Source organism: Daldinia decipiens (assembly GCF_022478715.1).
Source record: "Daldinia decipiens strain CBS 113046 unplaced genomic scaffold F4813scaffold_9, whole genome shotgun sequence".
NCBI lineage: Eukaryota > Fungi > Ascomycota > Sordariomycetes > Xylariales > Hypoxylaceae > Daldinia > Daldinia decipiens.
Genome location: NW_026054552.1, coordinates 2,996 through 27,077, shown reverse-complemented (window position 1 = coordinate 27,077; position 24,082 = coordinate 2,996). Strand labels below are relative to the sequence as shown.

At 41.7% G+C, this 24,082-nt stretch overlaps 7 protein-coding genes across 7 annotated transcripts; 5 read left to right on the top strand and 2 right to left on the bottom strand.

Moving 5' to 3' along the window:
• Nucleotides 1–38: 38 nt before the first annotated feature.
• On the top strand, nt 39–4,275 carry F4813DRAFT_331396 (uncharacterized protein). Its single transcript, XM_049241133.1, has 2 exons — nt 39–809; nt 940–4,275. Exons 1-2 carry the CDS (start codon nt 137–139, stop codon nt 4,047–4,049), a joined length of 3,783 nt encoding a protein of 1,260 aa, XP_049101335.1. The 5' UTR covers nt 39–136; the 3' UTR covers nt 4,050–4,275.
• A 1,267-nt stretch (nt 4,276–5,542) lies between these two features.
• On the top strand, nt 5,543–8,060 carry F4813DRAFT_331376 (uncharacterized protein). The gene is made up of 2 exons (XM_049241132.1): nt 5,543–5,985; nt 6,043–8,060. Exons 1-2 carry the CDS (start codon nt 5,906–5,908, stop codon nt 7,775–7,777), a joined length of 1,815 nt encoding a protein of 604 aa, XP_049101334.1. The 5' UTR covers nt 5,543–5,905; the 3' UTR covers nt 7,778–8,060.
• On the top strand, nt 7,859–9,636 carry F4813DRAFT_401492 (PLP-dependent transferase; the record flags this gene model as incomplete). Its single annotated transcript, XM_049248412.1, has 1 exon — nt 7,859–9,636. The coding sequence occupies exon 1, from the start codon at nt 8,344–8,346 to the stop codon at nt 9,634–9,636; it is 1,293 nt and encodes a 430-aa protein (XP_049101333.1). The 5' UTR covers nt 7,859–8,343.
• Nucleotides 9,637–9,664: 28 nt separating this feature from the next.
• On the bottom strand, nt 9,665–12,733 carry F4813DRAFT_352708 (uncharacterized protein). Its single transcript, XM_049242546.1, has 4 exons — nt 12,362–12,733; nt 12,059–12,301; nt 11,743–12,006; nt 9,665–11,682 (listed from the first exon to the last, which is right to left on the bottom strand). The coding sequence occupies exons 1-4, from the start codon at nt 12,535–12,537 to the stop codon at nt 9,810–9,812; spliced, it is 2,556 nt and encodes an 851-aa protein (XP_049101332.1). The 5' UTR covers nt 12,538–12,733; the 3' UTR covers nt 9,665–9,809.
• Nucleotides 12,734–13,541: 808 nt separating this feature from the next.
• Nucleotides 13,542–13,838, top strand: F4813DRAFT_387478 (uncharacterized protein; the record flags this gene model as incomplete). Its single annotated transcript, XM_049246564.1, has 2 exons — nt 13,542–13,582; nt 13,664–13,838. 2 exons carry the CDS (start codon nt 13,542–13,544, stop codon nt 13,836–13,838), a joined length of 216 nt encoding a protein of 71 aa, XP_049101331.1.
• Nucleotides 13,839–14,776: 938 nt separating this feature from the next.
• F4813DRAFT_352706 (DNA replication/checkpoint protein) lies at nt 14,777–16,490 on the bottom strand. The gene is made up of 2 exons (XM_049242545.1): nt 16,207–16,490; nt 14,777–16,143 (listed from the first exon to the last, which is right to left on the bottom strand). Exons 1-2 carry the CDS (start codon nt 16,346–16,348, stop codon nt 14,852–14,854), a joined length of 1,434 nt encoding a protein of 477 aa, XP_049101330.1. The 5' UTR covers nt 16,349–16,490; the 3' UTR covers nt 14,777–14,851.
• Nucleotides 16,491–16,667: 177 nt separating this feature from the next.
• On the top strand, nt 16,668–17,931 carry F4813DRAFT_331359 (uncharacterized protein). The gene has a single exon (XM_049241131.1). It carries the CDS (start codon nt 16,754–16,756, stop codon nt 17,795–17,797), a length of 1,044 nt encoding a protein of 347 aa, XP_049101329.1. The 5' UTR covers nt 16,668–16,753; the 3' UTR covers nt 17,798–17,931.
• The last annotated feature ends 6,151 nt before the right edge of the window (nt 17,932–24,082 follow it).

Genomic DNA, 24,082 nt, shown 5'->3' with positions numbered 1-24,082 from the left:
TTAGCGATCGGTCTCGACCTCGGGCATCTCCGCTCGGCGCTAAGAGCAACGCCACGAGAAAATCAAGACTGATGAGTTCTGCAGACCGGTAGTTGGTACGATTCTCAAGATTGTTCTTAATGTTCTACATGCAAACATGACTGTGTCCGGCGTCGCGACGAGGCGCACCTCGAGTGTCAGCACTACGGAGTTGGCTAGACAGCGTGATCTTCATAAATATTATCAGCCATGGCTCGACTCCAAGAAGTTAAAGACTGTACCCGCGAATACGGGCCCGGATGAGACCCGAGAAGTACAGTGTTCTCACGATACTACTCTAACTGCGCTTGCTCAGCTGGCTGCGTTAAGGTTGAACGTCAAACGCGCCATGGTATCTTTAATAGACGCCAATACGCAAATCATTCTCGCCGAAGCCACACAGACTTTGTCGCTTGTTGATGAAAGACGGCACGCTCCTGGGGATCACATATGGCTCGGTCATGTGTCTCTTCCGCGTCAGGATTGTATGGACGAGCATGCCTTTGGAGCCATAACTACCTACAAGGATGCCCAAGGTGAAGACGTTGACGTTTCCGCCTTCATCGTGAATGATACTTTAGAGGATGATCGGTTCAAATACCGGTCGTACGTGACGTCTGGAGCTAGCGTCAGATTTTACGCAGGCGTACCCATAGTCACCAAGCAAGGGCACGCGATTGGCGTTTATGGTGTTTCCGATATTCGACCGCGGCCCCAGGGCCTTAGTCTTGACGAGGTGCTATTTATGGAAGATGTCGCTCAAATCGTGGCGGACCATCTTGAGAGGGTTAGTAAGTAGTCTCGAGCGTTACCATCTATTCGACGACATCTACCTCAGAAATATATGTTTCCATTACATGACCTTTCGCTTACCCAACTTCCAAGCACATTCGATATAAGATTTACTGACCAAGTCTGTAGTGGATACAATGGGCCGTGTTTCGGAGAGAGATTTCATGAGGGGTATCTCTTACTTCTTGGAAGATTTATCCGAGTATAAGTTCCAACTGAGCAATACTGATCGCTCCATACAGGCGCCGAGTACCAAACAGCAATCAGACGTGAGAGCAACTGACCCCCAAATGGATCCTCCACGAGGGCGGCCTACCAAGCCGGGATCCGTAAATTTGGCGCACACTTCTATTCCACCTACTAGGGATGACTCTGCATATAGCGAGGCGCTAATATGTCGAGGGCCTCAATTCTCTAGGGATAGCGATTCTCAAGGCAAAGAAGCTCCCGACTCGCCGAAGGATAGCATACGTAGGATTTTCACACAGGCTTCGCAGCTACTATGCGAGCAAGCCAGAGCTACGGGCTGCGTATTTACCGACGCTGCATCGGGCCTGTTCTTTGGTCAATCTGAGGGGGTAATATCGTCTCCAAGCGATACTGATCCAACCGTATCTTCGAATGTCAATTTTGAGTCGACAGAGGACGAGGAAATCGACGCCGACAAGGCAAGAGAGGATTCTTCGTCTCCAGGATATGGATCCACGTTATCTCAGGCTGCCTTTGGTGATCGACTAGATGAAATGGCCGATGTCCTCGGCAGTGATGGTGATGAGTTCCCGCAGGGGATAATCAAGCGCAAAAATCTCAAGAAATTCATTATGCGCTATCCGTTTGGCAAATGCTTCTACCTGAACAAGGGACGCATCGTATCCCATCATAGCATGACTCTCGACGAAGTAGTTGTCGGTGGAGGCTCCAATTACACAGCTTTGAATGCGTCAACACAAGATATAGAGGACCAACCCCATATGCTATTACCGCGAGAGCTCCTGAGCAGCATACCGAATGCGAAATGGCTGATATTCCTCCCCCTTTTCAATTACGCCCGAGGCCAATGGTTTGCGGCTGGTTTTATTTGGGGCGACGACTTCAAGATGGGTGACCCCGATGATGCATTGCCCTACTTTAAGACCTTTGGATCCTGTATGATGAGCGAGGTAGCGAGCATGGAGGTCCTGAACACAAATATTGCCAAGTCTACGTTCATTGCCTCCATCTCCCACGACTTGCGTTCCCCGCTACACGGAATGCTGGGAAGCTTAGAGTTCTTAGAAGATACTATGACTTCAGCCTACCAAATGAGTCTGATTGGCGCAATTGAAACATGTGGCAAGACACTGCTAGATACCATCGACCACCTCCTAGATTACGCAAAAATCAACAACTTGAACCGTGCGAGCGCGCGACTCAGCTCCTCGAAGGAAAGAAGAACGTGGAAAGGATCGCGTGATGTTGGGGAACCCCTATCGACAAATTTTGATCTTGCCCTTCTCCTGGAGGAAGTCGTCGAAGCGGTCTTCGCCGGCCAGACATTTCGCAAAATCAACCTCCGACATCACGACCCCGTCGACGAGGTGTCTGCAGAAATAAAGTCGATAAGCATCGATGACTCATCGACAACCGAAGAACAGATTCACTCGGGCAGCGTAAAATTCTCAGGAAAGGTCTTTCTGATACTTCACATCCAACGCTTGGCATCTTGGTATCTGCAGGGACAAACAGGTGGCCTTAGGAGAGTGATCATGAATGTGGTCGGAAATGCTATCAAATACTGCAGAACCGGTAGCATCGACGTCTCATTAGAGGCAAAGGAAATCACACCGTCTAGTTATGAGGTAGATCTCTCTGTAAAGGATACCGGCATTGGTATGTCGAAGAACTTCCTTGAAAACCACATTTTCAAACCCTTTTCACAAGAAGACTCATTCACGCCGGGTACCGGACTTGGGCTCTCCATCACCTCACAAATCGTGAGAAATATGGATGGCAAGATCAAAATTGACAGCGAGAAGGGAGTTGGGACACACGTTAATATCACTATTCCTATGAAGACTGCCGACGCCAGCGGATCTCGCGGTGGTGTCCAAGATGATATCCAGCGCGAAGTTATGAAGGCTACGGCAGGGAAAAAGGTGTGCATTTTGGACCCCCTGCTTGGTACCCATATCGATGGAGAACTGCCCAAGCTGGAACTTTCCATCTCCACTTTCTGTCATGAATGGTTCAATATGGATGTTATCGAAAGCAAGACTGTCGATACCGACCCGGACACAGCGATTTACATATATGCCGAGCCGCCACCGATAGAACATCTGGTAAGACAACACATCGAGCGAAAGGAGATGGGCGAGACTGGTAAAGAAGCAGCTTTACTTATCGTCTGCACGAATGCTTTCGAGGCCGCGGCCCTACGGGCTGCCGGCGTCAAGGATTTAATTTCCCTCGGCAGAATAGTTGAAGTTATTAGCCAACCCGTAGGGGTGCGCAAGCTAGGAAAAGTCCTCTTCCAGTGTCTTCAACGCGTCGAAGAAAGCTCAAAGCACCAGGATCAACTTGCACGGTCTAGGGCACCCTCGCCATCCCTAGAGAGCAGTCGAAATCAGGTGTATAGTTTAGAGACTGGGTGGAATGCTTCAGCGGTCGTATACGACCAGACAGAAGGTCGATATAGGCCTTCGATCGAAGCTCTAAAATGGAAATCCGATCAACAACAGTCAAAACTACCATTGGAGCAGAGCATTCAGGCAGGATTGCTACATCCCAGCACGATCAATAATCAACCCGGTCCCGCGAGTATTCCGCACGGCCGCTCTCGGTCTGGGAATCACGTTAGACGACTGCCTCGCGTCCTTCTAGTAGACGACAACGCGATCAACCTCAAGCTCCTAGTGACGTTCATGAAGAAGATCAAGTTGCCGTACGCTGAAGCCGTGAACGGGCTCGAAGCCGTTACTCAATTCAAGGAAACTAAGGAACCCTTTGACTTCGTGCTGATGGACTTGCAGATGCCTGTCATGGATGGACTCGAAGCAACACGGCAGATCCGCGAGTTTGAACAGGAAAGAGCAGGGGAACCTACTGCTGCGCCACCGTCTACTATAATTGCCATCACGGGTGTCGGCAACGAGGCTACGCGCCAAGAGGCCATGGATGCGGGCATGTCGCAGTTTTTGACTAAACCTGTTAAGTTTAAGGCTTTACAGCAGATTTTGTTAGAACAGGACCAGCCGTCTTGAGACGGGGGATATATACGATGGAGTTGAATTTTATCCCGATTGGACGGGATAGAAGAGGTCACAATACTCATTTGTTGGCTTCAGCCCGATTATTCGCCCGCATACGCCTATGGCGGATAGGACCGATCGAGCGACCTATTGTTGCCGCGGGTCTTTCTAGGGACGTAGGCGCTGCTGAGCAGTGTGTGGACAGGATATTTTGGAGTATCATTCACGGTTAACCGCGAAAGGCTTCAAGCGCATATATGATTTAGGAATGCTTGTAATGTTCTGCAAATACCTGCTTTTCAACCTCGTCATCTTATGTTTTCACCGAGCTGGGCGGTGCGACATATGGTCTCCGAGATGCAGGCCTGGCTATATAGGGTACACAGAGAGGCTTTTGGGGGTGCATTAGGGGCGGTTAATAGAGTGGTTTACTGTGTTGTTTTATAGGTTCTAATATCCCTTTATGGTAGCAAGCGGCGGCTTTGAGGGTGTTATACCCGTAGGTAGATTTAGAACTAGGTGCCCTTCGATTTTTAATACAGCCAATACGTACACGGCGTATCAATTAACCAAGCAAAATTTCCCCAATACTGAATAAGTACCTAACCTAACCTACATGTAGTCAAGGTTGACTTAGTTCTCTCTTATGGTTCTTTGTTCTTTGTTCTTTGTTATGGTTAACTAAATAAATGCGATTGTAACAATCTAATAATAGCTTGATTGCTTTATTGCATTAAGTAAAGTTGTCACTTGAACGGCGAATCAATGCTTACTTAAATATATCATGTGAAAGTCACGTGGTTAAACAGGGATATCGTTTAGATTTTACCCTCTGACTCGCCGTACCACCTAACTTAGATTTTTAATCCTTCCAGGCTTGTAAAATGAAGCAAACAAAGCCCGAATGGCTTCGAATCTAAATGTAGCTCTCCCGCGATGCTACTTGGATACTTATACACAAGAAGGATATACGATGACCAATGAAGTCAACGGAGCCAAGCCTCAAAGGACGGGTTCCTGCTTTAGGCGGCCGCAGGTAATTCTGCAAAGCTCAAGCGATTGGCTCAGAAGTCTTGTAGACGCCAACCATCAATTGGCCGCTACCAATGATACGCAAGCGCGCGTCACCATCGTCAATTAACGAAACACCAAACGAAGAAACTAGAAGTACCCCCCGGCAGCGCTTAGCCAACCCTTCTTAAACCCCAATCTACATGCGATACGAAAATCAACTAGTAGTTCTGCCATGTCAAGGGCTGGTCCAATACTATTCTATTGGACGATTTACCCCGATTCGTCTGGTCCTCTCGGTAGGCCTCAATTTTATGTTACGAGCAGTTCGACATCTCATCTTGGCCGAAACTTTGGCGAAACCCGGTCTCTTAACATCATAGTCGTGGGCCCAACAGTAGGATTTCTACCGTAGGAATGGTCAAATGTGCATGATCAGTCCGTCTGGTGTTTAGTACAAGATGAGAGCTCCCCCCCTTCCTGCGGGCGAAGATCGTCAATGCTTATAATCGTCCTTTCTAGATCCCGCTGGTCGTCCTCGTAAATTTGCGGCTCTTTATTCTCCGCTAACTACCTTTTCTTTGGCGTCTTTTCATATACTAGTTATACCTAACTAACTATTGTTTTATCTACCGTTGTGCCGTATTGCCAGCCCCTTGTTCGGTTTTGAATGATACTTGGCATTCCTTTCAGATCCTTGGGCTCTTTATCACATACACCAAATAATATGAACCGCCGCTCCTCCATGCCTTCGGCGTCATAACCTATCTTTCGCCTTTTCGCTTCATTTTATCCTTTTTCCTTTTAGATAGACTCTCATTTCACTTCAATCCAGAAAAGAAAAAATCATACTCAAAATGCTCATTTTAGTTTTATTCTCACACCTCCTCTTATTCTCCGAGGCCTCGGCGGCAGGTCCGCTGAGGCGAGGAGAGAGGTACGTTTTCGAAGAAACAAGACGGCAATATGATGATAGCCAACTAATAAGCTTTAGATTGGGACAGCGTGATGCGCTGGGGGCCTCGAGGGTTTATAAGTTCGCAAATACTAGTAGCATCGCCACCACGACGACCACTCCCTTATCAACTGAAACCTCTTCGACGTTGATCACGAGCGAAGCGTCAACGTTATCTTCATCTTCATCTCAATCATTACCATTTGCAACATCAGCGCCCGGCTTAACTTCATCGTCGGTTGTAGTTACTTCAAGTGCGAGTCCCATCTCAGGCCCGGTTGGGTCTAGCTCTTCCACTTCGATATCTCGATCGTTCACGTTAAACGAGACTAGTAGCATCCCAACCTTTGACTTCTTCCCATCTTCTACAGTCCCTGTTAGCCCTCCTGCTTCTACCGCAGACTTGGCTGTTTCGAGCTCGACTGCGGTTGCTGCTCCATCGAACTCGACAGGAAGCTCATCTCAGGAAACTACCGCGCTATCTCTATCTACGGCATTGACTCTTCCCCTCGCGCCGACGCCTTCAGTAGTATCTCTTACCGAGTCTCGATCCACAGCGACCGAGCAGACTCAAACTACGCAACTGACGCAAAGTAGTTCCACGGCTTCGGAGTCTACCACGTCCATAAATTCTAACACAAATGCCGCAAGTTCTTCCACACTAGCAAGCAGTAGTAGTCTGGAAAGTTCATCTACATCAGCTACTGCCACATCCTCCCAACTAACAACTGCTTCATACTCATCAGTTGTTAAGTCATCTTATGTGTCTCATCCAGTAACGCCGACGGGGACGTTAAATGACCAGGTTCCCACCATCATTAGTTCAATTCCAGCTTCGTCAACGACAGTTTCCCCCGAAGTACTTGCCAGAAATCTGGCTGACGCAAAGAGTTACAATAAGGTCTTTGCTGGCTTGACTGAGCAATCTGCTTGTGCTATTGGTCAAGTTGCCTGTGTTAATGGCAATATTGGGAAATGTTCTAGTGCCGGCGCATTCGAGATTACCCCCTGCGCCGACACTTTGACCTGCTATGCCTTGCCGATGACTACAGTTGAGGGCGTCCAGATTGGTTGCTGGGATGACGCTACCGTTCGTAAAGCTTTGGGTGGCGACGTACCCCCCGTTGGAAGCTCAACTTCTGCCGGCTCATCTATAGAAACCGGTACGTTAGATGGGACTTTGGTCACTGTGACAGTCACACCGACAGCCACCAAGACGGCTCAGACCACCATAAACCTCGGCTCATCTACACAAACCCCTTCAGCAACAAGCTCTTCGAAAACAAGTTCTTCAAAAACAAGCTCTTCGGTTCCTGCTCAACCTTCAGAGAAAACAGTAACAATTACCCATTATGTGCCGACCACTTTTAGCACTGCAACCCGGTCCTCAAGCTCGCCATTGCCTCCTAAAACAGTTACAGAAACCGTAACCGTAACGCCATCCAGCCCAGAAGTCCCAACATCTTCACCACTTGAAACACCTCTACCGTCTACGAGTACAACGACGGTAGCGAAGACTACCCCTACCGACTCCGGCCTCCACGTCATCCCAATCGAGACGGATATTATCGACTTTCCTGGTCTTGGGGGCATCGGAGGAAATAGCGGGGATGACCCAAATGGCGCTCCCTTCTTCACGAAGCCTAATAACTTCGGTGTCACATCCATGACTATACCCACTCCCACCCCTGCTACTGTCACTATAACAGAGAAAGAGACGGTGACAACGATCACAACGGTAACAGATACGGTTATCACTACCGTGAGAGGCTAGATGAAAGATTGATAGTAAATAGGTATCGGATATATATGTTGCATTTACAAATTCATTGAGCGGGGAGTTTAGGACATGTTGATAATTTGATATTATTATATGGCATATGGCCAATGCCGGAAAAGTCAATACCCTTCTTACCAATAGAAAATTTAACCTTATAAGATTTTAATTATATACTATTTCGATTCTTACCTTACAAGTCACAATCTTGACGATATTTCTGTCCTTTTAGGCGATATTTATATATCCTGTAGTTGGGGAAACTTGGCCGTGTAAAAAATACTTCCTATGCCCGACGTATACTACATGATAAACGAAGCTGTGCTGATTGGCCTCATGCGAAGAAGCGGGGTTGGTAGGCGTATATAGGAGGATGAATGGTGCAATGATACTCGATACCAAACACATACTCATCTAGGAAAGGATCTCGATTTATCCCGAGACTTATTTCAACTACCTCCCATCAGTCCCGCTGTCCACCTCGAGCCTCCCTACCCATTAATCCCAACGGTCTACAAGTGGGTTGGAACTTACTGTCGAAACTTACTGTCGAGTCGCCAGCCATGGTATCTCGCCCACTTATCAGGGCGTCATCTAGGTATGCCGAGCCTGACCCATCAGCAAAATACAGCGCGGATGAAGAAAAGCGACTGGCGGATAAGTTCGCCGCGCACAGACATCTAGTCCCGCTGGTTTCTCAAAACGACGATGTCATATTTCTCAACGCGGCCTCTGCGCCGCCGTCGAACTTGATCGTCCACGAGGCCATCACGCGATACTCAGCACAAGCCTTATACGAGGCTTACCCGTATACCAGCTGGCGCGAGACGCGCGAAGAAGCACGCAGCCTGGTCGCTCGGTGCATCAACGCCGAAGACCCATCCACCATCGCCTTCACGCGCGACACCACCGAGGCCCTCGGCAGCTTCATCCGCTGCGTGAGCTTCCAGCCCGGCGACAACGTCGTCACCGTCGATTCCGAGCACCCGAACCAGACGCTGTGCTGGCTCGCCCTGCGCGAGTTCGGGCTCGAGGTCCGACAAGTCCCCACTATTGCCGAGGCGGAGCGCACGGGCCGGATCGACATCGTCGGTGCGGAGACTTTGCGGCCGCATGTGGATTCCCGGACCCGCGCTATCGGGATCAGCTCGATTACGTTCGATGGCGGACAGCACAACGACGTCAAGAGCATCTGCGCGGCGTACAGGCCCCGCGGGATCCACGTGCTCGCGGACGTCACGCAGAACGTGGGGTTTGCGCGCATCGACGTCCGCGACCTGGGGGTGTCGGCGGCGGCGTTTAGCCTGCACAAGGGGCTTAATGCGCCGACGGGGATCGGCGCTTTGTACGTCTCGCCCGAGTCTTTCCGCGAGCTGGGCGAGCCGACGCCGCCGATCGTTAGTATGGAGGCTGTGAAGAATCTCAACGAGAGCCTGGTCGTTAGGGTGGATGAGCCGTTGGAGTTGCATCCGAATGCGCGCCGGTTCGAACACGCTAATATGAGCCTTGTGGCCGTGGCGGCGGCGGCGGCGTTTACGCGGTTTTATCTCGATGTTTTAGGGCCGGCGGACGTCGAGGCGCATTTGTTTGGGCTGACGGATGTGCTGGCGAGGGAGTGTGATCGGTTGGGTATACGCGTGGTGAGTCCGAGGGAAAGGGGGAGACGGGCACCGCATATTACTATTTTGGCGCTGCCGAAGGAGTGGGGGGCGTATTTTGGGGGTCAGGGGGGTGCGCGCGTTACGATGAATAGGTTGGGCGTGAGGGTGTCGTTTGGGTTTTATAGCTCGGTGGAGGATGTGAGGAAGTTTGTGAGGGTATTGGAGTTGGGAATAGCTCGGGGTTTACGAGTATGATGGTTTAGAAGGTAAGTAGTTTTATTCTTCCAGAGGCGTTCCCTCCAACCGTAAAATAGAGGAAGACAGAGGACAGTGGATCATAGAACTTTTCAAAAATAAATCTATTGAGGCAACATTGAGACAAAACATCTGAGAACCTAGAATGCTGTTCCTTAGCATCGGAAACGCATCTACCAATCGTAATTCTCGTAAAATCCCGGTACTCCTATAAAATTAGTACGTTTCCAGTCATCGAGATTAGCATAATACGATGTGCATACTTCCTCCCTTGTAGCACAAAATGGATTTTCCGCATCGAAGAGCCCACAATGCGAATACCCCTTCAACTTACTCTCTCCAGTCACGCCATCTGGGTTGTTAGCAAACTCACGGAGAAGTCCTTCATCATTATCCTCCAATCCTTTTCGTAGTTTCTCCATATCAAAGTTAGGAGATAGCCACCCGTCGTCTTCGCCGAGACGGCGATAGGTCACCAGTTCTGCTTGTATAGCTGCCCATATATGGCCCAACCGTCGATCCCCACAATGCACTAATTCGTAGTTCACATAGGGCTTAATTTCATGAACTCCATGTTGACAGTGGCTGGAATCGTCAGACTTGAAGGCCATACCATCGGATGAGTCGTTATCTGAAATATGATCCACCCCTGTATCGCTCATACTAGGTAGTGTACTTCGATGCTGATCCTTAGTGAAGTATAGCCGCAGTATAGAAAGCAAAATTTCCCACCCACGTTTAACGTCATGGGTCCACGAACTCGACCGTTCGCAATAGATTTGTGATGCTAGTTCTGCGGGGGTTATGCGTGAATGTTGACACTCATCTTCCGATCCATATCCAAGTAGCTGAGTAATTGATACTTCTCCGGTAATACTGGGGTCGGCATCATGAGTCAACAAACAGACAAGACAAGATATCATGCCAAAAAGATTCTCTCCAGGCATCCCATGATTTGCCAAGAATAATGCTGTCAACACCAGAGCATGAAGTGGTCCAACCTTTAACTCTAGCCCACAACAACTGCATCGCGTTGTAAATATTCCACTCGGCGTATCGATATTGGGACGCCAGGGGGCGGTGAACATAGAAGAAATGCAATGGCATATAGCCTGTACTGATGTGTGACAGAACATATGCTTCCACTCATGTGGGATCGTTGAGCTTCCGTGGGCGTAAAGCCGGCGGACGCAAGATGAATCCACATCCCATCTACCACAAGGGTCGACCTCCTGTCCAGCATACCGAGATTGGCCGGCAGATACATCACCCAGAAGATCAAGCGGGGCTTTGCTGTGTGATCTTATGATGGTCGTAAAGAGTATGTCCAGTACAGTATATCCGTTATCATCAGTGTATTTGGCACCAATAGAACCTGATTCGTCAACACGTCCTACCAGTGTATCCATTATCATGCAGCAAGCCTTATAACCATCCAAAAATCTCGCTGCGAGGTGAAATGGAAATATCGTTGAAAACCAGACTGGAAGTGAATCCTTATAATCATCAATGATGTCTACGATAACATCAATGTTACGTGACATGATAGCAAAACCGAATGCCTCTGCCTTCAATTCATCCGTCGACTTCTCTGCGGCCTTCACAACTGAATGTGTAGCGAATGGGAGTTCACTGGTTTCAACTGAACTAAATTGGTTCTCTTGAAGTCCCTGAGCTAGTGTGCTTGTGAGATCTCGATTGGAGCCATTGGTTGGCCACTTAGTCCACGTAGACTCGTCATCAATATCAAATTGATCTTCGGACCTATGGATTTCTGCTGGCGGAGAAGGGAGAGATTCATAGGCTGGTGGTTTGTAGTGTATGCTCCATCGACAGAGCTGTGTCGGGCTGTCGGGAATCGAATGAGATCTAGATGATAGTCCGGCTTCTTGATCAAGGGAGGGATACACAGGGGATGGAGGAACCACCCCAGCAAACGACTTGAAGTTAATAAGCCGCTGATCCCACGTCTCTGGTCCCCTACCCCAGTACTTGACAGTCATGAAGGAATATATCCAAAAGTCATGAAGCCATATTGCTAAGGGTCTAAATCAAATGGGTTAGTCAGGAACTTGAAAGTTAAATCGTTTGAAAAGGGCTACTCACTTTCGTTCATCTGCTGTTAGCTGTGTGATTAGGTCTCGATCTCGGCCCTCTAAAAAGAGGCGGGCTCGATTAAATAGTATACTCTGTTGGACTTGCTGCATAGTTGGAGACAAAGCATTTTTAGGACTGGAAGGGGATGCTGCTTCTGGTGGACTATTTATAGTAAAATCCAGAGAATGGGGAGTTGACGTGGCCGGAGAATAGGCGTCATGTCCGCCAAGGCTGTGAATTAATGCGGCGTACGGAAGGTTGTGCCGAAAGAATCTGATGATGGATTTAGTCTTTGAATTGCATGAAGACTTCGTACTTAGCTTACATTCCGGGATTCAAGGTCAACGGCTCGCTTTGGCGAATATCCTGGTTAATATACCGCTTGAGCTGCTTTTTGTCCACACTCTTTGCAAAGTCACCTTGACCTTGATTGATGGTTACGTTGGAGCTGCTAACTCCATCTTTCCGGATACGTTTTCCTAGAGCGCTGATAATGACGTTCTTCTCTTTAGTCGTTATCCTTTTCTTAATCTTCCATTTTCTAAAGTGAGATTGATATTGGCCGGCTCTGGTCATTGAGCAATTTGTTATTAAACAGAGCAAACAAGCATGGATATATAATACTGACTGGGCATTAAAGCCATACTCATCCTTCATCCGCTGCGAGAGGCGCTTCATCGTGCTATTCTCCTCCAAGTACATACGAATGATGACAGGTCTAAGATACTCCCATCTCTGGTCATATGGGATATGCAAGAATTTCTCAACTGGGCTATTGCCCGTTGAAGAGTTAGACAGTTCCATTATTACCTCACTCTGGTCTCTTGTCAAGGTAGTGAGCTTTAGTTGAACTTTGAAAAAGTGAAGAAATGGAAGATTAGAATTTAGATTTCTTTTAGGTCCTTTAAGGCGTTACCGTCCCCTTTATATTACAACCCGTCTCGCCTCCCAGCCAGGTCAGGCAACTAATAGGATGAAGGCCTTATGCATATAAGATCGGAGTAAGCAGCTTGGTCGGGCGTAAGCAAAAGAACCAATAGCTGATGCCATTTAATTTAAATCGTTGCGCTGGCCCGCAAGAAATGGCATACATCCAATGGTGGGAACAGGCAATATCCAATGGGCACATGGCGCGTGCGCATTCCTTGTTTGAGCGACGCTTACCGTAATAACGGTAGCTTAGCAGCCTGCATGTAGGTAGGTACCTACGTAGTATCTCGGCCCTCCTGGTGTTACACAACATCATGTATGGACGATTTCCGCTACCCAAATAATATTCATAAAAAGCGAAATTATCTGTCCAACAAAAGTGCTGTAGCCACTCATACAAAGCAATTGTAATATATGCAATTATCGTATACACGTACCTAGATAGAGCGTACATACGTATTTGAGTAGTTTGGGTGATTATGAATTGTAGATGAGAAGTGCCTGGGGAGATTTACATGGTAATGCCTTGAGCTATGGGATAAATAAATACCTGGGTGTTTCCCATCATTCTCTCCTTCTCTTTTCTTCTACATTCTAGTTTCCAGATCCAACTCCAGTATTCGGCTTATATCTCTATCTTGGGACTTAGATATTTTCTCTAGGCCTTCATATATATGCCCGTCCATTTTTCCACAATTAAATACCATACAGTCACCAAGACTTACCTGCTATCTACCCGTTCTTACCACATCTACTGCAACCAAACTTTTATATCCACTCGATTTTAATTACCACACACACACACACACATATACACACACACATACACACACACACACATATATATATATATATATCTCATCATTCAACAACTTACAATGTCTCACCCTTCGTCCTCCGGTAGCCAGGAGACTACTTCGTAAGCTTATTACTTGTTCAGATGAACATGGCTTCCCCTTGGTATGAACCAATTTTGACATGTCTATAACCTTACACATAGATACGACGAGCCTGCAATGACGAACGACAGTACAAGGACAGACAGGGGCTCGCCCGTGCCTGACTTACCTGACGTTTCAGAGTCTAACGACTCACCCTCAGACACTCAGAGTGACTCAACCAACCTTGACCAAGATCTACTGGGATTCGGGGCCCAGTTCGATGATAAGAAATAAGACTGTTGAGGTATGGAATATGAGGAGACATTAGTCCCATATGTATTACCACATGACGATCCACATGTTGGCCCTTTCCCGACTTCACAGCACCCTAGTATGACTTGGGTAATATTATGGCTAGCATTTAAGTACGCAACACGGACTCTTACGTGGAGACATAGAATACATTCCTGTTGAATACTACTATGGTGTCGTGCTACACATTCATTAAGGCACAGGTTTACCTAACCCTCATGTTCTTGTCTGTTTCATAGTGGTCCTTATCTGGGACCCTGTCTTAGTATCATATGGCCTTTACCTAGTCAGTTGATAGTCGTTTGTATGGCAATACAGACTTCCACTTCTTGGTTTTAACACAATAGCTTTTCATACAATACTATACCAGACTTCAAGACCCAAGAAATAGTTCATATATGGGTGATGCATTCCATAATATAATTTCAACTATACCTGCCCGTGAAACTATCATAGGAACCAAGCTGAAGGGTGATCCCAGGTTATATAATCACCACGCTTTTACCAAAGAATGTACATAGGATAGTCAATAGCAGGGTGATATTCCGCCTTCTGGGTTTGGGTCTTCCCGATGAGCGCCATGCAGCATGCAGACATGCAGTGAAACAAACCTCTATCTACCCCTGTAGAGGTCGCTGGTGTCCTCTGTTGCGTACCTATATAGTCAAATTCGGTTAACAGTCGGATTCTCAAATTCCCATCTCACGCCATCCTAATCAAACTATCAAACTGATACTCGTTTATTTATCTTACCGATAATAGGCTATCCGCCCAGCCTAATGCGTATACACTAGACCGCTGTTAAGCGACGTTTGACGACTACAAATGGTAGGATCTCAAATTGGAGGTCTTCAAGTATCTGCCTCTTGCTTCGTTAAGTAACAGCATATGACAAAAGGCATAGGTTAGTAAGATGGAAGGGCTCATGTAAATAGGCAATTATTGACAAGCATCATCATAATCATTCAATACGGTAGTATCAGTAACTTGCCCGCTCATCTACGGCGCCTGAATCTACCCCCAAACCCAGACGGAGGCCCCTTGGCTCCATGATTCTTCAGCTTTAGCCTCTTAAAGTTCGCATGGGCTAGCTCGTTGACCTTCCTAGCAACCTTTTGGACCTTGCCATCCTTCTTTTCCGTCTTCTTTTTCTTCTCTGCATGCTTCGTCTCCTTGGGCTCTTGACCATCATCTTCTACGAGGTCGAATTCAGAGTCGGACCCTAAGTCTAGTGGTGGAGTATCGCCGCCCTTCATTATGTTTGCCTGCGTCTCAGGTACGACGTCACCTTCGTCATCGGTCTCCGGTTGTTCCTGCGCAGGCTGCTGTGGCCGTTTGCTCCTAGTTGGCCTCATATTGACTCGTCGCGTAGTCCTCTTTTGTCCCTTCTTCTTGTAAACCTTTAGGGGCTGTCCGCCACGGCCCACTTGCTCTTCGGGTGTACTGTCATAAAGATCCTCATCGTCAAATCCACCAAGGAGCTGCTGGGCCTGACTGTCCGGCTCGAGGATCTCCTCATTCTTCCTCACAGGCTTCGTAGTGGCCGACGGGTTAACATCATTCTCCGCCTCACGTAAGGCTTCGAGATCGTCATCCAGTGCTTCTTCCTCTAGCTTTCGTAGACTCGCCACTGCGCTGCTCAGACTACGGCCTAGAGGCTTGCGTGGTAGTCGTAGGGGTGCAGGAGCTATGTAATCGCCATTTTCGTCCACCGTTGCGAGGGGTGCTCTCCTAAGAAAAGATGGTGTAGTCAATTGCAACTTACGGATCGAACTAGGAGTTCGACCTAGAGGAGCATTGCTATCTCGCCGCGAAGGCGTCATGAAAAGTGTCGTGCGCTTGCTCGACACTGGAGTTTTATCCAGTTTGAGAGCGTCACCGATATTTTCACCACCAACATTTTTGCTGGGAGTGGCCTGGATTGCACCATCTTTCAATGATTCGCCAGTCCTACTTTTCGAAGGCGTGTTCTCGTCGTTCTCTTCCAACAAATCAAATAATCCCAGGATACGCCCATCCCTTTGGGGGGTAGGTCCAATTGAGGTAGGTACAGCAGGACTAAATAGTTTCCGCGAGGATGGTGTCTCAAACATCTCAGGATCTATAATTCGCTCCCGTATATGGGAAGGCGTCTCGGCTGGCTTTGACCGCTTTGAGGGCGTCACTGCGAGAACTTCTTCCGGCTCGCGTTTCCGAGAACTTGATGATTCCCTCGTCTTGGCTTTTGGGGGAGGGAGTTTGCCAGCTAAGATATCGCGGACTTGGTTGTATTTCTTGTATTTTCGAGCTAAAAAGGCACCAATTAGTATTGCCTCGTAAGTGAAAATCTACCACTGGGGCTAAAACTAACCTATTTCTGGATTTTTCTTAATATCCTCGCGCCCCGGCTTTGTGCCGGCATTATGGCTTGCCCAGTCGGCCTCGAAGTGCTTGAGGTCGGCGCGTAATTGCCTGCACGTCTCTTCGTATTGAAGCTTCTCACTTTCATCCATCTTAACTAAGAGATGAGTTGAGAAGTGCTATATGTAGACTTTGACGAGAATTGGTAATAATTGTTGCTAAATATTGGATTTGGTAATAAGGAATGTTTTTGATAGGGAAGGTTAATCCGCCAAAAACGCGACAAGCTTAAATGGAACGCGACGCGGGACCAATCTAGGGGGGCACTTTAAATGATCTACATTAGTACATGTACGTATCCGCCTTAGGGGGAAAATGTTACGTCAGCTAGAATGCTGCCATGCGGCCATAGTGAAACCGAGCCATTGTTTGTACTCTCGTACTTCCGTACCTGGTTAATCCCTGCCAATCGCCACTTCTTTGTAAATTGCCTCTAAACATCCAAGTCATTTTCAACTACTTACAACATTCCCTGCCTACTGCTCCTGCTCATCTATATGGACGCAAAGTTGGATGCGACTGATATACAATCTCAAGTACTCCGAAATACTCTTGCAGAGGTAGCGCTGTCAAGCAGACAATCCGAAGCCGATAATCCAAACGAGACATGCTGCGTCATCTGCCTCGATAGCATCACCGAGGTCTGTGAGGCCAGGCCTTGCAGTCATCGGAATTTCGATTATCTCTGCCTCCTTAGTTGGCTGGAGCAGCAGACAAGATGCCCTCTTTGCAAGAGCAATGTCGATGAGGTCTGGTACGATTTCGAAAGCGATAGCCCTGATGCGAAAAGCAGGGTATACCTAGTTCCGCCTCCGAAGGCCTCATCAAAACAGCCCCAACAATCGCATGCCCAAATCTTACATCCGCGAAATATGATTCCGAGACCAAACCGTCGACGATACGAAGAAGCGCCTCCGCGCCGGATAACTGCCAATGAAGCTATTCTCCGCCGGCAAGATGTCTATCATAATCAACTCTACTCCCTACACGTCGGGTCGAACCAAAGATCGGGCTATCGAGATTTAACTCCGCAAGTGTTCGAATCCGATCCCGAGATGATATCAAGGGCGCGAACGTGGCTCAGGAGGGAACTACAAGTCTTCGAATTCCTTCGAACTCCACCTACCGCACAATCCAGCGACGACGCGATCACGAGAAGACGTGCGAATAACGCCGAGTTTCTACTTGAGTACATAATTGCTATCCTAAAGACTGTAGATATTCAAGGGAGCCAGGGTCAAGCGGAAGAAATGTTGAAAGACTTCCTCGGTCGCGATAATACCAAGTTGCTCCTTCACGAACTCAAGAACTTTTTGCGCAGTCCCTGGTCTTTGGAGGCTTGGGATCGCAAGGTCCAGTACCCTACGGCAAGGAAGCGACGAGTCCAGGAAGAAGATGTTGAGAGGAGCGACCAAGTAAGCAACGTATCTCGAATATTTGAAGCGGACGAAGGCCTAGACAGGCGGAAGCGACGGATAGGTGATTCCTATCGTCCTTCATACTCAAGCCGTCGCCACAATAGGAGAGATAACACGAACTAATTTACACCATATTAGACCCCCTTGCCATTGTTAATATCAACATTTAATGCTTCGCGACCTTGTATTCGAGTCTGGAACCAATAAGCTCGGCTCCTGCAATAAATATGACAATGTGAGACTCGGATATAGCCGTGCTTGAGTTTCTGCAAGCACATTTCATAAAGTAGAACCTTCCACAAGCGTCCTGGGCCGGTCACTCAAGTCTTCTTAAGTGAGATAGCGCCGTCCGCTATACCTACCGACTTCCGAACTTCCTTGGGGTAGTATCTAGAGTAGTTGACGAGGTCTTCGCATAATCATGTCCAAGATAACAAACCATGCAAGACCCCTTCTCGAGCTTGTAAGTGAACTATAGCTCATCTATCGAACTTGACATTAGACTAATATCTCACGAAACAGATGAAGAACGCTACAGGAAGAGTGTCGGTCGATGAGAAGTTAACATTCATATGTGTATGCCCAAGGACACAGCTCGAAAGGGGGTTATCATAAGTCAATGATAGTAGCCTTACAACCCCATAATGATGTGATATATCCAACCATGTACCCAATTCCATGCAAGATGTCAGATGATATAGGTCTCGATCCATCCACTTGGTGTCGTCCCAGCGAGGGACCTGTCTTAGCATTCTCGTAAGTGGGAGGAAGTAACACTGAAATCCCGGGTCGTGCATTTGCCTCTATTCATATAAAAATACACAATAAGGAGGGAACACGCTGTTATATAATCCGAACTTGGCAGGTATAGGGTCCTATCCTTTACAGTCAGAACAGAGCAGCTGATACCCAGAAGGGCGTCAAGCGAAGTACAACTCCCAACTCCCCACCTTGTCTCAAAAAAACGGACAATTTTAATGTCCATAACTTGGGTAAAACGAGAGACGAAAAAGTGATAGCATTACAAATAACTATCAAGTTACAGAATGTAGGGAAAATCCAAGAAAAAAAAAGAAAGTAAACCCGCAATGATTTAAGCCGTGAGCCTTAAAGAAAAGAAAGGTTAAAAAAGGAATCCTAGGGCATGTAAATTATAGTGCTTAGACATTTAGACCAAGCTATGCTTCATGCAGGTATAGATCAAATGTCTTTTTCACAGCAAAACAAAAAAAAAAAAAAAAAAAAAAAAAAAAGGATATATATTCATATCACAGGTGACCCAGACCAATTATTCGAATCAAGGTTAGAATGCTATCCGAGATAATCAAATAAAGTACCTAGGTATGTCGCCCTTACGGATACGTACGGATGTCCCTTTCAAAAGTTTTTACCATAGGGAGACCCCTGTCACCCCCGGCAAGCTTTGACCATGCTTGGCAACAGCTGCCTACCTATTTCTCATACGTATCTTATTTTACTCTACTATTTCAATAAAGTATTAATTTCTTAAAATAAATTATAAAAATATATATAAAAGCTTTTTTATAAATATAAAAGTAAAGGCCTTATTTAAATAAATTTGCTTTCATTTTACTATTATCTGTTGTTGTAAAATTTAGTATTAAACCTAAGGGGTAATATTGTATACATTTTAACATTTTCCGACAGGTGTTAGCCAAGCATAAGACAGCTGCCAATAATGCTGACAGGGGTTCCCTATGGTAAAAATTTTTGAAAGGGACATCCGTACTAGTTGAATTAATTCCATTTCGGGATGTAACAGGGATAATGATTGGCCAGTTAATGCTACCACCTTTAAGGTTTGAACCTGATCCCCAGCTAGACCCACTAAAAGAGCCTCAAAGTCCAGTAACTTTAAACGTACAGTAAAAATCCATTAAACGTACAACATATCCACTTTTACGTGAGATAGCCCGATATACCACCACTTACTTAATTTATATTAAGATTAATATTGTTTTTTAATAAATTTATAATTTTACTTAATCGTATTATAATATTTATATTTAATTAAATATATTATTTAAATAAATAAAAATTAATATATTTATAATTAAATTTAATACGTATATATAAGTTATAAGTTTATATATTTAATTAAAGTAATAATACGGAGGTTAAAGTTATTGATTTAATTGGTTATATTAATTTAACCATTAATTTTATTACTTTATAAGTCGTTGAAAAGGGATAATAAGCGTTTATTACTGTTAAATTACAAGCTGCTAAGGCTATTAAAGCTATTGGGAAGGTTTTAAAGACCTGTCAGATTAGTCAGCCATGTCAGGTGACCTGAAAATCCCTAGTCTCATGTAAAATAACGGTGTAACACGCGTTCCCACGATTTTACCTCAATCAATCAGATCATCAGGAATATGATGAATTAAACCTTATATAACGCCTATTTAGTACGTATTAGTTGTGTGACAAGACCATTGTTGATAGCCTTGTAAGCCTTGTAACCCGTAAAGGCTAGATGCGATATTAGGCCTCGTTGGCGCTAGCGTTAGGGATGAGGGAATCGTATACTGTTATGTATACTGTTGTTAAAGCGATTGTATTAAGGCCGTTACTAAAGCTGTTATTTGCTAACTCATCGTATTTAATTGATTTTATTAATTTTAAATCAACGTGGTTAAATCAGTGATAACGGCCTTGTGTTAGTGATTTAAAGCTAAAAAAGTTAAATCGGTGATATTAATTTAAGGCTTTATTAAACTGGTGTGGTGCCACATTGCCAAGAGTAAGGGTATTATTATGTAATCTTAGGTTACAGGCCATATAAAGGTCTAATATTTGTTGTATTCTTCTAATCAAATAGTTACGATTATTACTATTTAATTATGCATTTAATATAGATATATTTGTTATTTTCTTATATTTATAGTTTATGGCTTTATTTTGTGTATTTATTATATATATTTTATTTGATTAGTAGATCTTTATAGTTTTTCTAAAGTATAGTGTTATTATTAGCTGTTTAAGGCTTTTTATAAGGATTTAGATGTTGAAGTGATATGTTATATTCTGTAGGAGATACTAACTCCTGTTCATTATCCGTTAAAATGAGGTTTTAATTAACAATATAATTATAATAAACCTTAAAAAAGTTATTGGCTTTTATTAAATAGGTAATATCGTTTTAAATTATTTAATTATTAATTTAAAAAGTAATAATAACTTTAATTTAAACAATATATTTAATTAAATATAAATATTATAATACGATTAAATAAAATTATAAATTTATTAAAAAATAATATTAATTTTAATATAAATTAAGTGGGTGGTAGTGTTATATAATTAATACGTATTAAATAAACGTTATATAAGGTTTAATTTATTATATTATTAATAATTTAATTAATTAAAATAAAATCGTGGGAACGTGTGTTACACCGTTATTTTATATAAGATTAAAGATTTTTAAGTTATTTAACATAGCTGATTAATTTAACACATCCCTTTAAATACAACCGATAAGTTAATTTAATTTAAAATATCTTGATATTCTTTTATTATTTAAGTTATTAACAATTTAATTTTAATCTAAAAAAAATCCCTAATTGTTTTTAATTGCTGTTAACACGTATTTTTTACTTTATAACTATTTTACTATTTAATTTTCGTAGTTACTTTATTTATAAATATTTTTTAATATTTATTAAAATTAATTAAGTTTTAAATTATTTATATAAATCTTTTGTAAAGACTTTAATAAGTTTATTTGCGATTATATTTTTTAAAATAACGTAATTTACTTTAATATAGCTTTATTAAGCTTTTTAACGCAGTTAATAATTATATATATTTATATATTTTAACTTAATTTTTAGTTTTTTAATATTTTTATTAATTAACTTAATTATTTATTTATTATTACAATTAATTTTAATAATAAATTAATTTAAATTAATTTTATAATAAATATAACTTTTTTTATTATTTATAATAAAATTAACAATTTAACTTTTATAATAAATATAATTATTATATTTTACTTATTAGCTTTTTAACCTATTATACCTTTAAATAATTTTATTATATATGTTTAAAAACTTTTTTTAATTATAAATATTATTAATAAATAAAACATTACTTGCAACTTTAAAGATATTACCCTTTTTTAATTATAATATATATCTTTGTATATATTTAAAATATAAAATTATTTAATTTAATATATTATAATGTTTTAAACCAAAGTTATAATTAAATTATAAAAACTATAAAATTACAAAAACTATATTTAAGCGTGTAATTACCGTAATATATAAGATAAATCTTATACATTATTAATAACGATAAATACTTTTAAATAAAGCTATTTCTTTATAAAGAAATAACTCCTTTTTAATTATTAAAATACTTAAGATTTGATTTAAAAATTTTATAAAATTAACTATTTTATTAATATATATAAATTAATTTAACCAAATAAATTACCTTTTTTAATCCCTTATTATTTTAATACTTAAAAATTATTATAAATCATTACTCCTAATAAATTAATAACATTATTTAAGGCCTTTAATAAAATATATTATTTTTTTTTTAACTTTAAGGTATACTATAACAATATTATTAATATAAACAAATAATAAAATCCTTTCTTTAATAAATATATAAGATTTTTTAAGAATAAGTTTAAAACTTAAGGTTTTTAAAATTTTAATTAATTTTTTTTACTATAATAAAAAAGATTTTCATAATCCATATAACATTTTAAATAATTTAAAAATATTACCTTTTCTTTAATAACTTAATAATATTTTTATAAATATATCTTTTTTAAATTTTATATTTATAAACACGTTTATAACGTTATATTAAATTAATTTAAAATTAAATTTTATAACTATTATTATTAAGATCTTAAAAAACTTTTTAATTAACGTTAAAGCATATATTTCTTTAATTTTTAAAACTTATTAATTCTTTTAAACTATTAATTTTACCTTAACCTTTTATAAATAACTATACTTATTAATTTTATATATATTGAACAAGACTTAGACGTCTTGGCCTTGGATCAAGCCCTATTAGACCTGATATCAAGGACTTTTAGATGATGAAACTGATGAAGAAGGAAAGGAATGACTTGTATTAAAAGTGGATGATACTATGTAAAATGGGTGTGTGCGACCATAAATGGTACTTATACTAAGAATATGATCACATGATCAGGGTCAAGGTCACCTGATACACCAGCACCAGTTCAATATATATTTATATATAATCGAAAATTTATTTTTTAAAATATTTAAAATTAAATCGTAAGATTTTTTCTTAAATTTTTATTTAACAATAACTTTTTAAATATACCTTTTTAACCTTTTTAAATAACGCTTTATAAAGGTAATTTTTAATATTACCATACTTTTTAAAAGGTTTCGAAAGGTTTTTTTAATATACCTTTTTAAATTTATTTACTGAACAGGAGTTGGTATCTCCTGCAGAGTATAACATATCACTTCAATGTTTAGATTCTTATAAAAAACCTTAAATAGCTGATAATAGCATTATACTTTGGAAGAACTGTAAGGATCTATTAATTGGATAGGATATATATAATAAATATATAAGATAGGGCTATAAGTTGTAAATATAAGAAAATAATAAATATGTTTATATTAAATGTATAATTGAATGGTAATAATTATGGCTATTTGATTAAAAGAATATAATAAATATTAGATCTTTATATGGCCTGTGATTTAAGATTATATAATAATACCCTTGCTCTTGGCGATGTGGCATTACACCAGTTCATTACTTATTAAGGGTTAATTTTAAAGCATATTATTAAAATAATTAAATTATATTAAAAAGATTTATAAAATAACCTTATTTTTTTTATTTTATTAATTATTTACTTTTAATAAATCTTTACTTAACCTTTTAATTTACTTATATTAAATATGGCTTATTAAATTTTAATTTATAAGTATCTTTTATTAAGTAAGGTATTAAAATAATTTAATGTTTTAAAGTATATCGTAATTATAAATAAAGTTATTAATAATAATAGATTTAAAATTAATATAAGGATAAATTTAATACTTATATAAAAATAATCAATCTTTATTATAATATTTATTACCTTAAATTTATTTAATATATCATTTATTAATAATATTAAATTTAATTTTAATATGTTTACATTTTTAATATATTTAAATTTATTATTTACTACGCTATTATTAATAACTTAAATAATAACCAATTAAAAATTTTAAATAAATTAAAATATATAATTATATTTTTTAATGTTTATATAAAATAAATTATTACGTAATTTCTTTTTTAATTTTATAAGATTTTTATTAAATAATTTATCTTTATTAAAAATTATATTATAAATTTTTATTACCTTATTTATATAAA